Source organism: Caenorhabditis briggsae, assembly GCF_000004555.2.
Source record: "Caenorhabditis briggsae complete genome, chrII, whole genome shotgun sequence".
Taxonomy (NCBI): domain Eukaryota; kingdom Metazoa; phylum Nematoda; class Chromadorea; order Rhabditida; family Rhabditidae; genus Caenorhabditis; species Caenorhabditis briggsae.
Window position 1 is genome coordinate 12,407,061 of NC_013486.2, and position 15,238 is coordinate 12,422,298.

General features: G+C 38.4%; 4 protein-coding genes across 4 annotated transcripts in view; 1 reads left to right on the plus strand and 3 right to left on the minus strand.

Moving 5' to 3' along the window:
• CBG21031 overlaps window positions 1-874 on the minus strand; it is a gene marked incomplete at both ends in the record, with an annotated part of 5,418 nt that extends 4,544 nt beyond the window's left edge. Inside the window, 2 exons of the mRNA XM_045242790.1 lie at window positions 596-640; window positions 851-874. Of these exons, the coding sequence (XP_045097191.1) occupies window positions 596-640; window positions 851-874 (69 nt within the window). The remainder of the gene's footprint in view (window positions 1-595; window positions 641-850) is intronic.
• Window positions 875-2,271: 1,397 nt separating this feature from the next.
• On the minus strand, window positions 2,272-4,581 carry CBG21032 (the record flags this gene model as incomplete). Its single annotated transcript, XM_045242791.1, has 5 exons — window positions 2,272-2,433; window positions 2,481-2,693; window positions 2,741-3,616; window positions 4,205-4,520; window positions 4,568-4,581. 5 exons carry the CDS (start codon window positions 4,579-4,581, stop codon window positions 2,272-2,274), a joined length of 1,581 nt encoding a protein of 526 aa, XP_045097192.1.
• A 3,305-nt stretch (window positions 4,582-7,886) lies between these two features.
• On the plus strand, window positions 7,887-9,518 carry Cbr-ssp-37 (the record flags this gene model as incomplete). The annotated part of the gene is made up of 3 exons (XM_002631766.1): window positions 7,887-7,961; window positions 8,288-8,522; window positions 9,346-9,518. 3 exons carry the CDS (start codon window positions 7,887-7,889, stop codon window positions 9,516-9,518), a joined length of 483 nt encoding a protein of 160 aa, XP_002631812.1.
• Window positions 8,588-15,238, minus strand: part of CBG21034 — a gene marked incomplete at both ends in the record, with an annotated part of 8,930 nt that continues 2,279 nt past the window's right edge. The window contains 5 exons of the mRNA XM_002631767.1: window positions 8,588-8,746; window positions 10,101-10,328; window positions 11,122-11,825; window positions 12,303-12,670; window positions 13,810-14,822. Of these exons, the coding sequence (XP_002631813.1) occupies window positions 8,588-8,746; window positions 10,101-10,328; window positions 11,122-11,825; window positions 12,303-12,670; window positions 13,810-14,822 (2,472 nt within the window). The remainder of the gene's footprint in view (window positions 8,747-10,100; window positions 10,329-11,121; window positions 11,826-12,302; window positions 12,671-13,809; window positions 14,823-15,238) is intronic.

A 15,238-nucleotide genomic window follows, 5' to 3' on the forward strand; every position in this document is an offset into this window, starting at 1 on the left:
CATTAGCCTCCTCCTTGGGTTGTCCAACGACTGGATAGCCGAACTTGGGTGGTGCGAATGGTGTGGTTTCATCGTTCGAATACTCGTAGCCGGCTTGACGGGCGGTACGGTTGAATCCACGTTGGCTGAAAGATGCACGCAGCATGTATACTTTGGTCCAGAGAACCTTGGCATTGTGGGTGGAAAGTTTAAGGATGAGCAATCATCTTGATTTCTAAGACTGAAAGGGGCGGCTGAGCCTATTCTAAGCCCATTTTTAGCTCATTTTATGTCATTTCCAGCCTAATTTTAGCCCTGTTTCAGGCAAATTTTCAAGCCTAATTTTGAGCCAATCTTTAATCCTATTTCTAGTTCATTTTAAGCCTATTTGATAGCTATTTTTGAGCATATTACAGCCCTAATTTAGGCGGGTTTAAGTCTATTTCAGCATAAGACTATCTTTCAGCACTATTTTAAGCCTTGAAATCATTGGCAGGTCCTGATTTTTATGAGGAAACTGTACCTGGCACTGATTCATCTCCACTTTCATCGAGTGTTGCATCTCCTTGATGTAGCTGTGAACGATTGGAAGCGTCACACATAGGGCAATGATGGCCAAGGTGGATACGGTAACAGTGACGTATCCGATGATACGGTAGGCCTGGAAAGTTAGGTTATAGGTTTTCAGGTACTGTAGCTTTTCTTAAAAAAGGAGACTAGAAATTTCAAGATGGGGGAAAGTCAGACCATAGTTAGCTCATGCCAAAACCTCATGCTATAGCAAAAAACTCATGTTAGCTCTTACAAAAAAATGCAGCCTGGAAATTACGGTAATAGGTTTTCAGTTACTGTAGCAAAAAACTTGACATACCTTTGTATTGGAGTCCACCTCCATCATTTCACACAGTTATTATCGAATGAAACGGCAGACGTCTCCACCCTGATTCCATGCTTTTATAGCGATTAGATGCACCGCTTTTTATGGACGAAAAACTTGGTCGGCGCCATGGTTTTTTTGAATAAGGTAACGAATTTTTGGCTTCCCCAGCTACACGGCAGGTTTCTTTTCGGAAAAGAAGAAATAGAGAAGAATAAGGAGAGAGAAAAGGAGTGATGATTGATCCGATGGATGGAATGGGTAAAAAAGTTGGGGATGAGAGAAGTGTGATGTAATGGTTTGGAGGAGAAGGTGATAAGGAGAAAGAGAAGAAGATAGGGAACGGATAAGCGTATCGGCAAGGGAAACCGATTTGAGGAATTCTCGTAGTTTGAACACTTTGTAAAGCATATGGAAATTCCGATTTTTTAAATATAGACTTCCGAATTTTTGAATTTCTGAATTTCTGAATTTCTGAATTTCTGAATTTCCGAACTTCTGAATTTCTGAATTTCTGAGTTTCTGAATTTCCGAATTTTTGAATTTGAAATGTGTAGGGTTATTGTAGTTTGAAAATCAAAACCGAATTTTCAACAATCCCACATAAGAAATGAAAATTTGAAAAATTCTGAAAAATCGAAAATTTCAAATTCAATCAAAATTGATCAAACAAAGATTTGAAAAAATTAAGAAAGATTTGATAAGAAAAAGAAAAAAGAAATGTGAAAAGATGTCAGGAAGTGAAACTTTTGAAGTCGGAATTCTTTTCATAATTTTTCATTCTTGTGTACCAAAAACGGTTAAAACAAGCAAGCAAAATTTTTTGTTCCCAAAGTCTAAAGTTTTGTATGTATATTGTAAAACAATTAAAGACACACATTCTCTCAAGTTTTGAGAAAATTTGGATCATTTTGAGCCGAGTTATAGCTAAACTCCAGAACCATACCTATTATGATTCAGTGAGCACATCTCAAGAGCAAGTGTTCCAAACCGCTTCAAAATTTTTTTGATTTACACCAACATTTTTCATTACAAAGCCAATCTCAAAAAAAAATTCTGATCGAAAATTTTTTTTTCTTCTGGGAGTCATCGTCACGTCTGTGAAGATTCAGAATTTTTAAAATTTTTTGATCGGGTATCTTTTCTTTAGATTTTCGGATCTTTTTTCTAAATTTTTTCAACACACATATTGTAAAACCTATGATCAAAGATACAAAAATGTTGCAAACTGATAAATTGTTTATCATAGCATCACAAACATTTTATCAGTTGACACATTTTTGATATCTTTTATAGGAGCCGAGATAATTGAGTCCAAACTTAATAGGTTTTAAAGTATTCACAAACACACATAAATTAGTTATGTATTCTTCATCTAATAAAATCTCAAAAGACACAAAAGCAACACTAAAGTTCTACTTGATTGTCACTGTCAACGTTGATCTTCCGGCGGCGGCGTTGATTTCTGCGATCAGTGCATTCGTGAATGTAGTCGTTAGTTGAACCGTCTTCTTGCACGTCGGCTCATCACACTCCATCGCTGCCTTCTTATCTCCATCGCTTCGGCCAACTTTTCTCTGTAAAATCATTTCTGGATTTTAGAATTCTCAAATCTCAGATTCACCTTAGTGTAATAAAAGAGTGTCGTGTAGAGAGACACATACTGTGTCAACGACTCCACTGCTCTTGGCCTCTGTCCTCGAAGCGATTTGACAATTTCCTGAATCGGTGGCTCCGTCGCCTTATCCAACTTGTGAACGACCACAGCCAAAGCGACGAAGTATCCAGCTCGCCCGGCTCCATGCTTTGACATCACCAGCGCGTTCTCATCCTTTGTCTGAAATTCAAACTTGGTTAAAGCAACCCATACAGTAACCCTCTTACCTTTGTCAAGAACGTTGTCATCTCAATAATCTCCTTGATAACCACCGCTTGTTTTGCATGGACACTGTCTGGCGACCAATTCTTGACTATTGTGATGGTGCAGATGATTGAGTTGGAACATCCCTCCGGCAACACCTCGATCGCAAAACGCGTCACGTCTTCGCTGACCGCTTCCACCCGTCGATTATTGACAAACATCGTTCCATGGTACACGTGTTCTCCATTTCCAATCGGGAAAAACTCGATAGGTTCTTGATCCGTGATGATCTCCATGTACGATATCTGCCTGTCGAACGCCGTCTTCCAGAATGCCTCCTCCGATCCTTTGAGAGGGATTTGGCACATGAATATCTTGGATTTTGGAAGGGCGACATCGATGGCTGACATGTTGACGTATGTGTTCTCGAAGACGACCAGATTCGCGTCCAAAACTGGAAAATCGTCCTGTGGTGGTTGGTTGAGAGCCCTGTTGGCTTTCCACTTCTTGCAAGCATCCACTGGCACCACCACGTTCTGGATCTGCTCAAACTCTTGCTTCGTCTTCAAGAAGTCCACCTTCTCGAGCCAGATCTTCGCCGTCTCCTCTCCCATCCATTTCTCCGTGAACGACAATGTCGAATTCAGTGTTGCTGGTGAGTAGGGGGTCAAAGGATCCGTGGTGACTGGGGCTGGGCTAACAACCAGAACTGGCGGGGCTGCTGGCTTCACAACTGGCGCTGGTGGAGGTGGTGCTGGCTTCACATCCGGCGGCATCACAATACATGGCGGTGATGGAGGAAGTTTCGATGTGGCTGGCTCATCATCGCAAATCGTCGCATTCTTGACTTTGGCAGCAGCTGCTGGCTTGGATGGTTCCGATGGAGTGGGGTTGGATTTCTGAAAAAAAAAAGAGATTTGGGTTATATATAGACAGGGATGGAGAAATGCCGTTTTTCACCGGAAAACGAAAACGTCGAGATTTAAAAAAGTTTTTTAAAAGTCCTAAAAAATCTAAAATTCCTGAACACTCAAAAAATTCTAAAATTAGTTTAAATCCTAAAATTTCAAGATTGTCGAAACAAATTTTAAGAATTTTGAAAATTTTCAAAATTTTGAGTTTTTGAAGTTTCTATTTTTCGTATTTTCAGGTTTCTAGTTTTTTTCTAAATTGTAAAGGTTGGTTTTTTTTCTAGCTTTCTGATCTTATTTTAAATATTAAAGGACTTTTAAAATTTTCAGGATTTTTTGGATTTTCGATACTTTTTTTTCGAATTCTCAAGATTATTGTGATCTTAGGATTTGACAGCCGGCTTTTTTCAGCAGTTCGAAGTATTCATTGTTTTAGAATTTAAAAAAAGTTTAAATTTTAGACGTTTTAACAACGTGACAGCTGAGAGCCGGCTTCACGGCGAAACGTGGCAGCCGTTTTTCAGACGCCGCGCATCCGCCGGCAATGGTTCTAGATCACAGATGTCAAACACTAACCCCTCCAGCGAGATTCTTGAACATCTCATTTAGCTTTGCAATTGGATTTTCCGTCGTATCCACCGACGCATCCTTCTTTCCTTTCTTGTTCTTCGACTTCTTCTGTTTCTTCCCCGAATCGTTGTTCTGCGTCGCAGACTGCATTTCCTTGGATCCTTTGGTCTCCCGAGGAGTCCGATTCGTTCCTCTCCCTGTCCTCTTCTTCGTGTCCCGACTCTCCTCAGTCGTCGTTCCTCCATCGTCCTTCGTCTTGTCCTTCTTGCGTGGCTTCTTTGCTGTCGTTGTCTTGTTTTTGCTTTTGTTTCCTTTGGTGCCACTGGAAATAGATCGATGAATTGGATAAATGACACGTGGCTGACTTACAAAACTCGCTCCATTTTAATCGTCGCTTATCTTGTTCTCCTTGTTGTCAACTGATGTTGTTTGAAAATTGATTCGAATCCACTGAAGAGCAGGGTATTTATAGGGGAGGGAAGAGAGATGGACTAATTTTTTTGGAAGATTTTATCTGGCGGTTATGGGAAAATCGGTAAAGACGAATTTTGCGTGAGATTTGTATTTGGAAGTGCTGAACAGGGATTAAGAGTCAGAAAGTACACGTGGCAAAGACAGGCGGCATGCCACGTGGCATAACGAGGTTAAAATAGAAAGTGAGTCGTTGGTTAATTTTTTGAATTCACAGTACCGGTCAATAGGATATAAGAAAACGTATTTTTCAGTTGATTTCCGACCATTTTCAGGAGTCTTTAGCACGACTGTCAAGTGTCCGATAGCTTCGAAAATGTTAGAGGGTGTGAAACAGACCTAGATTGAAAGCTTTGCATTCACAGAATTTTTTGAAAATTCCTAGTTTTTCAGATATCTGTCGATTTCTGAAAGACACTCCTTTTTGCCATATTTTTGTCACAAAACGTTCCTGAAAAATCGGAAAAAATCTGAAAAACTAGGAAACTCTTCGAAAAACTCTGTAAGTGCAAAGTTTTCAATCTAGGTCTGTTTTGCACCCTCCAAAAATATTAAAGTGATCGAAAACTTGAAATCCGAGCTCAAGACTCCTGAAAATGATCAAAATGGCCGAAATCCACTGAAAAATACGTTTTCGTGTATCCTATCGACCGGTAGGATTCGGCGGCTTTTGAAGTTCTGCTTCTATGAAATTCTGAAATTCTGATATTCTAAGAGTCTGAGATTCGGAGCTTTCAAGAATCAGAGATTTCGAGACGTTGAAACTTCTTGTTTTTCTATTCTGAAATTCTAGGTGCTACGCCGATGATGCTGATGATCCAGAATCACGTGTTTTCAAAACACTGATCTAAATCAAAAACTACAGTAACCCGACGTAAATAATAAAAGATGTCAGGAAGGGAAAGTTTTGAAGTTTTAAAAACTTTTTGTTATATTGGAATCCAAAGAAATTGTTATATTGGAATCCAAAGAACCAGCAATTCGGGGAGTTCAGAAGTTCAAGAGTACTGAAGAGTTCGAAATTCAATGAAATTCAATAAGAGAAGAAATTGATTTAAAAGAATGAAAAAAGAGATGTGAAAATTTATCAGGTTTGAAGTGGGAAGTTTGAAGTCGGAAGTCGGTGTGTTCCAGTAGATACTTTGCTTCCAGAAAGCTCAGCGTGCGCTATCAATTGTTATTTCATTTTGTTTTAAAATTTAATTTCGGTCATTTGGTAATAGGGTTTCCATTTGGGCGGGTGAAGAAGCGGGCTACCCGCTACCCACCCGCGGCCCCCCGCGGCCCCCCGCGGCCCCCCGCGGCCCCCCGCGGCCCCCCGCAATTAAAGGCGTGTGAATTTTAATAAAATTTTTAAGGATAATCACGTATTTTCCAAGAAAAACTGAGTTTCTCAAACCAAAAAATACAAAAAAGATAATATTTTCCTCACGTAAATATTCGCGGGGGGTCAACGGGGGGCCGCGGGGGATGAGCCCCCGGGTGAGTGCGGGCGGGTGAATCGCCCCCCTTAGGACCTTCTAGTACTTTTTTACTTCAATGACGTCGATCAGTCTTCTAAAAAATGAAATAGCAGTGAGTAGCGCATTCGAAGCTTCCTGGCAGCATCCGACGTCCTCCTTGCCGATCCTCCGCAAATCCCGGTGATCATCATCGAGTAGAGAAGTCAGTAGTCTTCGTTGAATTGATCAAATTACTTGGCATCTCAGCTGCCCGGGAAGCTCGTTTCAAATCGGACTCCTCATCGACTCCTCGGTCCGACTTCTCGTTGATTTCTCTCAGCTTATATAGCCCCCGTAGATCAGATCTGGAGATAAGATAAGAAAAGAGTTCATGAAAGTTGTCTGCACGCGGAATTTCTGATCCTTTTTTGTAATTAATGCCGCGTTCAAAGTTGATTTCCAGGAGTGATTTTCTGGAAAAACGCTGTCCAAAGCTGCCATTGTTTTCCATATTTCCAGGCACACTAAACTTTGTAAATATTCACAATCAGACGCAATTTTTTTTAAAAGTGATTCAGAATTTTCCCATTTTTCAAATTTTCCAATAAAGGTTCACAAATAATCAAAACTTTTTTCAGACAAACTCTTTATTTACTAAAAAATTTTAGTTTCAGATCAACTGATAATACATGCTCCTCTTTTTTGCTTCCGTAGATTTTTTCCTGTATCAACAGCTGGCGCTTCTTTCTCCTGAATCGTCCCATCTTTCCATGGATTCTCATGATTTTTGGGTTTTAAATAAAATTTTGTCACAAAAATCTCCTCTCCAGCTGGTGACACGGACATTTTTGATTTCAGATTTGAGAGCATTTTCACTGAAAAATCATAGATAGAAGCCCACCGAAACCGTTAACTTTGAGCTTAATTATCTCAAGTTCTATGAAAGGTATCAAAAAGCGGTGAACTGGCAAAATGCTTATCATATTATTATCAATATTTTATCAGTTGACAGATTTTTGACATCTCATATAGAAACTGAGATAATTAAGCTTGAAGTTGAAGGCTTCTATTAGAGAAAATACAATAAATTCTTTACATTTTCTCTCCGCTTGCTCAACATTTCGAAAATAGAAATTCTCGATTTTTCGTTCTGTCATCGGATCGAATTCATATTTTGACTTGGATGCCGGTTCCCTTGTAGTTTCGATTTTCTGTGGTTCATCAACCAACTCCGTCTCATCCAAATCTAAAAAATCGTGTAATTTAGAGTTTCAGAACTTCAGAATTTCCGGAGTTCCCATTTTCTGAATTTCAGAATTTTTGAATTTCAGAATTTTTAGAAATTTAGCTCACCTTCAAAAAGTTTCGTCTCTGATTGCTGCTCATGGACTTCTGAAATTTTATGATTTTCTAATTTTCACGTCTTCTAAAACTTTTCTCCACCTGCAGTTAATTTTTTTTGTTTTTTCGAAGCGACACCATAATCAAAACCACTGAAGCTCAAAATATCATTTTTCCACTCCATAATTTACGAAAGTGTAGATTTCTGACTCTCCAGCTGACAGCTACGGTTTCAAAAAATACACGTGTGGAATGACGTGAAAAAGTTCAACTTTTCACGTTTACTAAAAAACTTGCGCTACAGTAATCCGTGTTTTTAAAATCTACAGTAATCCAAAAAAACAGAGGAAATTTCACGCGCTACCCTAGGTACAGTAATCCAAAAGTTAGGGTACTATGTTAGGTGTCAACGAATGCGGTATAAATTCTGAACGATGGCGGAGCCGAGAAGCTCATTTTCAAGGTATCATAAGTTTTTGAGCTCAATTGTCTTGGTTTCTATGAGAGATGTACAAAATCTGTCAACTGATAAAATGTTGTTGATATTATGATAAACATTTTATCAGTGACAAATGTTTCATATCTTCTACAGGAGCTGAGATAATTGAACTCAAAGTTGAAGGTTCCGTATTTTTTCCAATACAGGCCCATCCTGGCTATCAACTTTGAGCTTAATTATCGAGGTTACCATGAAAGATTTAAACGATTTGTCAACTGATAAAATGTTGATGATTTATTATGATAAACATTTTATCAGTTCACAAATTTTTCTTATTTTTCATAGGAACCGAGATAATTGAGCTCAATGTTCGAGCATTGAAATTCAAAATTTCAGATAAAGTCCTCCAACAACACCGACTACCGTATCTCTCCAGTTTTCGGATTCATCGATCCAGCCGGTTGCCGAGATATCATAATCACTCGAAATGCTGGAGCCCCAAAAGAAGACAAAATTGTCATTCATTTCGGCGCTGCACCAGCGGACGCAACCGATGCTCAAGCTGCATTCCCATCGATTACTCCAGCCGGAACTCTGACTATTCCGATTTCGGTTACAGCATTATTTGTTTGTAATAAATCTTTTTATTTGATCACTTTTTCAAGCAATATTTAACAAAGTGAAAAATTAACAAAATCATTGGAGATCCAATTTTCCACCGGTCAATTTCAAAAGATCCTCGATGGTCCAAGCTACACCGTCCTGGGGTTTAGTGCCGTCCGGATTGATACTTTCAGTGTCGACTTCTTTTCGGAGTACGGTATCACAATCGACTTGAGAGAAGAAGGCAACTGTCTGAAAAGATAGAATAGAGGGATAAGGATCCAAAAGAGCTAGGATCCAGGAAATCCTAGAACTAACTACAGTACCAGTCAATAATTGTTGATTTTGACCATTTTCAAGAGCCTGGAGCTCGGCTGTCAAGGGTCCGATCACTTTGAGAATTTTGAAGGGTATAAAACAGATCTAGGTTGAAAACTTGGCTCCCGGACATTTCGCAACCGGACATTTCGCAGCCAGACATTTCGCAGCTGCACATTTCGCAGCCTCTGATAACGTCATAAAATCAGAATTCCAAGTTCTTAGGTTTTGAAAAAAAAATATTTTAATGTCAGAAACTGAATTTCCGAAGAATTCAGCTGAAGCAATAGCAAGGAAGAATTCAATCAATTGAAAACTGTTAAATCTTCACTGTTACGATTTTTTTTTAAATTTTCTTTTTGAAATATAAGTCTTTAGAATAGTTGGAATTCTAGAAAAAAAAAAGAAATTCTAAAAAATATCATAACAGTGAAGATTTAACAGTTTTCAATTGATTGAATTCTTCCTTGCTATTGCTTCAGCTGAATTCTTCGGAAATTCAATTTCTGACATTAAAATATATTTTTTTCAAGACCTAAGAACTTGGAATTCTGATTTTATGACGTTATCAGAGGCTGCGAAATGTGCGGCTGCGAAATGTCTGGCTGCGAAATGTCTGGCTGCGAAATGTCGCGGTTGCGAAATGTCTGGCTGCGAAATGTCGCGGTTGCGAAATGTCCGGGAGCCGAAAACTTTACATTCGTAGAATTTTTGAAAATTCCTAGTTTTTCAGATACTTGCCGATTTCTGAAAGGCCTCCCTTTTTGAAACTTTCCGCTAAAAAGACAAAAAATCATTGAAATTTGACCAATCGCGGGGTTTGATCGATTTTGGATTTTGTGTTCCTCGTAGACAAGTCGACGCGAGAAATTTGAATTTTTGGGTTACAAAGCAGCTTAATACTCGATTTTGTGGTGCAAAATTCATAGAAACCATAAAAAATAGAAATTAAACAAAACATTGATTATTTCGTGTTTTTTACTCCTTGTGGGGGTCTTTCAGAAATCGGAGAATAGCTGAAAAGTGGTAATTTTCAGGAAAGTCTGTGAATCCAAAATTTGTAATCCCTCCAAAATTTTCAAAGTGATCGAAACTTGACAGCCGAGCTCCAGACTCATGAAAATGGTCAAAATCAACAATTATTGACCGGTACTGTAATTAATTCTAGGATTTCTTGACTACTAGATCTTTTGGATTCCTTATCCTCTGAATTGGTTGGATGTATATGAGACTCTAGGATTCAAAAAATCCAGGACTCCAAAAAAAATCGATAATTCACAATCCTTACATTAGGCAACTGACAAATGCCGACTCTGTGTGAAATGTATGCTCTAACCAATAAATTGGATAACTGAAGAGCCAGAGCAAGTCTCGGAGCATCCTTTTCAGCGCACATGTATCGAACTTCGTCGTGGATTGAGATCACAAATCGCGCATCGATTTGATAGGTGTCACACAGCCATTGCATCGAAATCAGGAGGAGATGAAGGAAGTCGACAGCGGAAGATTGGACGATCTGTGGAATTTATTACAGTTGTTTCTTTTTGGGGGGTACTTCAAAACTATTATTTGTTTTCTTTTTGCAGAATCTGAGAATATTCGAATCTCGAAATTTCAGAATTTGAAAATTCAGAATTCATAAATTCAGAAATTTGGGAACTCAGAAATTCCGAAATATTGAAAACCCGGAAAACCGAAATTTCAGAAATTCAAAAGTTAAGAAATACCGAAATTCCGAAGTTCAGAATTCAGGTTTTCAAAAATTCGAAATTTCAGAAGTTCCAGAATATCAGAATCCTAGAACTTGAGAATCTCAGAATTTTCCAATTTTTTATCAAGTTTTTTAATTTTCAGAATATTATGTTTTTCGTTGAAGAACGGAGAAAGAGGCGCGCGAGAGTTAAAGGCGCATAGACTTTCGGCGGCTTGTGGTCTCGCAACGATCGCGACCGCCGGGCGTGAAAATGGAGTTTTCAAACCATTCTACGTAAATTTAACGACCTTATTAATTGAACTTAAAACCTATGTATAATGAACTTGTAATATCAAAACCCTCTTTCAAAGTGATGATACAGAAAAACATATTCTCTTGGAGCGTAGAGGAAAGAGAATATAACATTTGTATATTTTCGAAGTTACAGAAATTCAGATTCTCCGAGTTTCAGATTATCGAATTTTTTTTTGACTTTTTAGTTTCAGATTTATTTCCTAGAGCATTTTTAGGGATTTCGAATTTTTTCAAAGTAATATTTTGAAAAAAAGAATTGGGAACATTTTAATGAGAAAAAAATATAATAAAATCGACCAACCCAATTCATAACCGATCTCTTATACTTCCGATCAAAAAACGCTGAATCCGGCGTTCCCTCCGGCAATTTTCCCAACGAGTCTGCAATCTGGCAGCCTAGAATTGGGGTCCTTAGGTCGTGAGCAGCAGCGGATGTCTCCAAGAAATTAAACGTCGACGACTCATATCCTCCAACAAATAGTTTTCTAGGCTCCGCCGGATTCTCGTAAATCGAGTAAATCAGATTATCGTGGTGGGACCCATCATTAAGAAGATCCGAATACTTTGAAAGCAACCAATCCTCAAATCCAACAGTTTCATATGAAAATTGGCTCGAATAACTAGGCAAATAGTAAACTCCATCGATAGTCAGAATTTTGGATTCATCTGGATTTTTCTGCATTTCCTCAATGTATCGATCCACCAAACAATTCATTTTCGAGTCCACTTTCATATATTTCGCCGTTTCTCCTTTCGTCAATTTGAATAATTGTGAAGCTGTGGCTTCTGCGTCCGTTTGTTTCATGCCTCCAACTCTCATCAAATGTTTTCCAGCATGCGTTTCTCCGGAACCGTATAGCCTTGCGTAATTGAGCACTTTCGCATGATTTCTACTGATTTTTAGCTGATTAGCGACGACGGAGTGGAGATCAGTGTTGTCAGATTTCGAGCCGGCAAGCATCATATTCGAGAATGCCGTTTTTCCGGGAACACGATGTTCCAGAGCTGAAAAATGGTGTTTTTGTAGTTAGTGGAGAAAAACTAGAATTTCAGACAAGTGGGTCAATGATTTTCGATTGCGTTTTTGATTTCAGCAGATGTAAATAGGCGATAGAAAAATTCAGAATGTCAAGGGTTTCAGAAGTTTCGTCTTTCGAATTTTTTAAATTTCAATAGTTCAGTTTTTCAGAATCTTAGAATTCACGATTTTCAGAATTCCTGAATCTCAGAATTTCAGAATTTCGTAATTTCAGAATTTCACAATTTTAGATTTTTAGAACTTTCAGAATCTACGAATCTGAGAATTCGCAAAATTTAAGGGTTTCTGAATTTCGAATTTTTACATTTTCGGAATTTCGAAATTTTCGAACTTTGAAATTTTAGAAATTACGAATTTTAGAATCTTAGAATATCAGATTTTCAATATTTCGGGATTTTAAAATGTCAAAATTTCAAAATCTCAAATTTTCAGTCCACACTCACGCAATCGTTTCTCAGCACTCGCATCTCCATACAATGCTGCTAACCATTGCTCCTGTGAGTCCACATCCGCTCCAACCAGCTTAAACCCCTTTGGTGCCTGTACCATCGCTTTAATTCCAGTTCCAATCACATGTCCTGTCGATTGATTCGTCAATGTGACCCATAATTTATGAACACTCCGTCGGGATACTGTACCAGCTGGTACTACAGCCGCCGCGATCGCTCCTTCCATCATATCGATTTCTCCGGATTTCCACGATTTTTCAGGGTACCAAATTGCCACTTCTTGTCTGTATCGATCGCTATAGCTCGTCCAGAATTGAGTGGTTTGGATGGAATCGAGAACCACTCGGAAAAGTTGCTCATATCTGGAAAAGAGTTATTCTGGTACAAAGTATGAAGGTCCCACAATTACAGTAACCTAAAAATGTTTTAATTTTCCGGAATTATTTTCTTGACTTCAGTGCTGTCAGTTATTTTTTAATTATCAAAAATTTCAATTTCCGACTTTTATGAGGAAGAAAAACAGAAAACTTATGGCAAAAAAGTGATTTTTGAGGTCGAAACAGGAATTTTTAGGATTAAAATATAGCATTTTCAGGTCGAAAATGGCATTTCAGACGTCAAAGTTGTGATTTTTGAAGTCTAGAACAGTCATTTTTTAGTCCAAAACGACATTTTTTAGAATTTTTAATGCTAAAATCGCAAAATTTTCGAGGGAAAAATTGATTTTTTTTTTCTTCGATTTTTAGCAAAATTTTTAGACCTTTTTAGGTTTTTCCGTTGTTTTCAAAGATTTTTTTTCGATTTTCCTCATTTTTTTTCTGAAATTTGGTGTTCTTGACAGAAGATTACTGTAGAAACCTTGTAGTTTGTAGTTTTTTTTGTAAGCTTGACGTGATTGTGTTTGCAAGAAAAATACGGAAGGAAATTAGGGTTCTACAGTAATCTACAGTAATCTTCAGTAGCCAAAACATCGTCCCGTCAAATTTCAGACAATAAAAAACCGGAAAATCGAAAAAGAATCTTCAAAAATAGCTGGAAATCCTAAAAAGGTCTAAAAAAAGTTTCCAAAAATCGAAGAAAAAATCAATTTTTTCTCTCGAAATTTTTTGCGATTTCTAGCATGAAAATTCCAGAAAAAAAAGTCGTTTTGGTCTCAAAAATGCCTGTTCTAGACCCCAAAAATCACATTTTGACCTGGAAACGCTAAATTCCTACTTCGGTATCTGAAAATTCCAATTTCGACTCCCAAAATCGCTTTTTTGGCTTCTTTTTTCATCTAATTTTCTGTTATTTTTCCCCAAAAATGTAGAAAAATCTAAATTGAAAGAAAAATTGACCAAAAATGCACAAAAAATGAGAAAATAAATCCGGAAAATAGATTGTTTAGGTTACTGTAGTTGTCGTTGTGGGACCTTCGGCCAAGGCCATCGACGTTTCTTTTCGGCCGGCACTGTATGTTTGTCGTGCCAGCATAATATTTTTTTTTCTAAAATTGTCTAACCTAGTTGGTCTCAAGACCTGCTCTTTCAAATCCTTTGCAAAATGTTTCGTCAGCGGATCACCAACATTTCCCTCTCCAGTCGGATGGTCCATCTGATAGAATCGAACCAATCCCGCCTCATCCATCTCAAACCCCTTCCGATCCTCAGAAATCGGATACTCTCCGAACTCATAAACATTATTCTGGACAGTTTCGTAGAAACTTCTCAACGGGAACCTCTTCTTCACAGCGTCCTCTTTAGCGTCAGTTTTCATTTCAATAAACGAGACATCCGGATCCTCCAACGCCTTCTCAACAGCCTTCCAATTCGGAACCAAGAATCCCCAGCCTTTGGAGCGAGTTTTAAAAAGTGGAAATGGGCCGAATACGAAGCCGAAAATTCCAGGAATCAGTTGACTTTTCAGTGCAATGTGTTCACTTTCCACCTCTTCTAAGCTCAAATTTGCAAACTTTCGAGCTTTGAAAAGTTTGATGAGCCATTCAGAGCAGGCTAGTTTAGAGTTAAGAGTCCAATCTTGGTTCCACATCCAGACGTCTTCAGGGCCAGGAGGCATTGGATTCTCTTCTTCCTCTTCTTCTCCAACCAATCCTTTTTCCAACATCCTAGCTGCCTCCACAATCCTCCTCGTCGCCAACGTCTTCTTCTCCGCACAAATTTGAACGTTTCTCTCATAAAAAATCTTCCAATAACTATTAATCGGCAGATACACATTTCCCATATTCAGCATCCCGGAAAGTGTAGCTGGATGAGGAAATCGCTTAACAAATTCCGGCCATAATCCGTAGTAGATTTCAGCGCAAAGAATATTATCTCTGGCACAATAAGTCATTAGTTTCTGGAACTTCGCTCGGATCGTTTCGATTGGTTCCTTGACAAAAGCGCTGCGAAGTTTGTCCTTCGATTCATCGTCTATTTTCGGTTTCTCCACTTCTTTGTAGGGGTAGAAATGATTGTGAACTGCCAGGAGAGAGTTCTTCGAGACTCGATCCTTCCAGGTGTTCACCCAATCTGACTGAAATTTTTTATATGAAGGGGGACCATAATTTTGTTTTGTATTACAAAAAAATGTTCCCAAAACAATAGGTTTTCATAATAATACTCTGAAAAAACTCTAAATTCCTGGAAAGCGCATCCAAAGATGGCCACTGTGTGCGATGTTTTTTTCATGAAATTTTTCAGAATTTTCCGCCTTTTATGGGAACAAAGACAGATAAATTGAGGAAAACAATTTGAAGCTGTATTTTAAAGGGGGACTCCGACCAGAAATTTTTATTGCATTAAAATGTGTTAAAAGTTACCTATTTTCCGAATATTATTGCGAAGAAAATTCAAAAAAAAGGTGCCGCCGGGGGACGAGGATTTTCAGTGAGAAACCTAGGCCACGGCAGCGGGCGCCTTTCCAACGTGGCAAATTTCCCAGATTTTTTT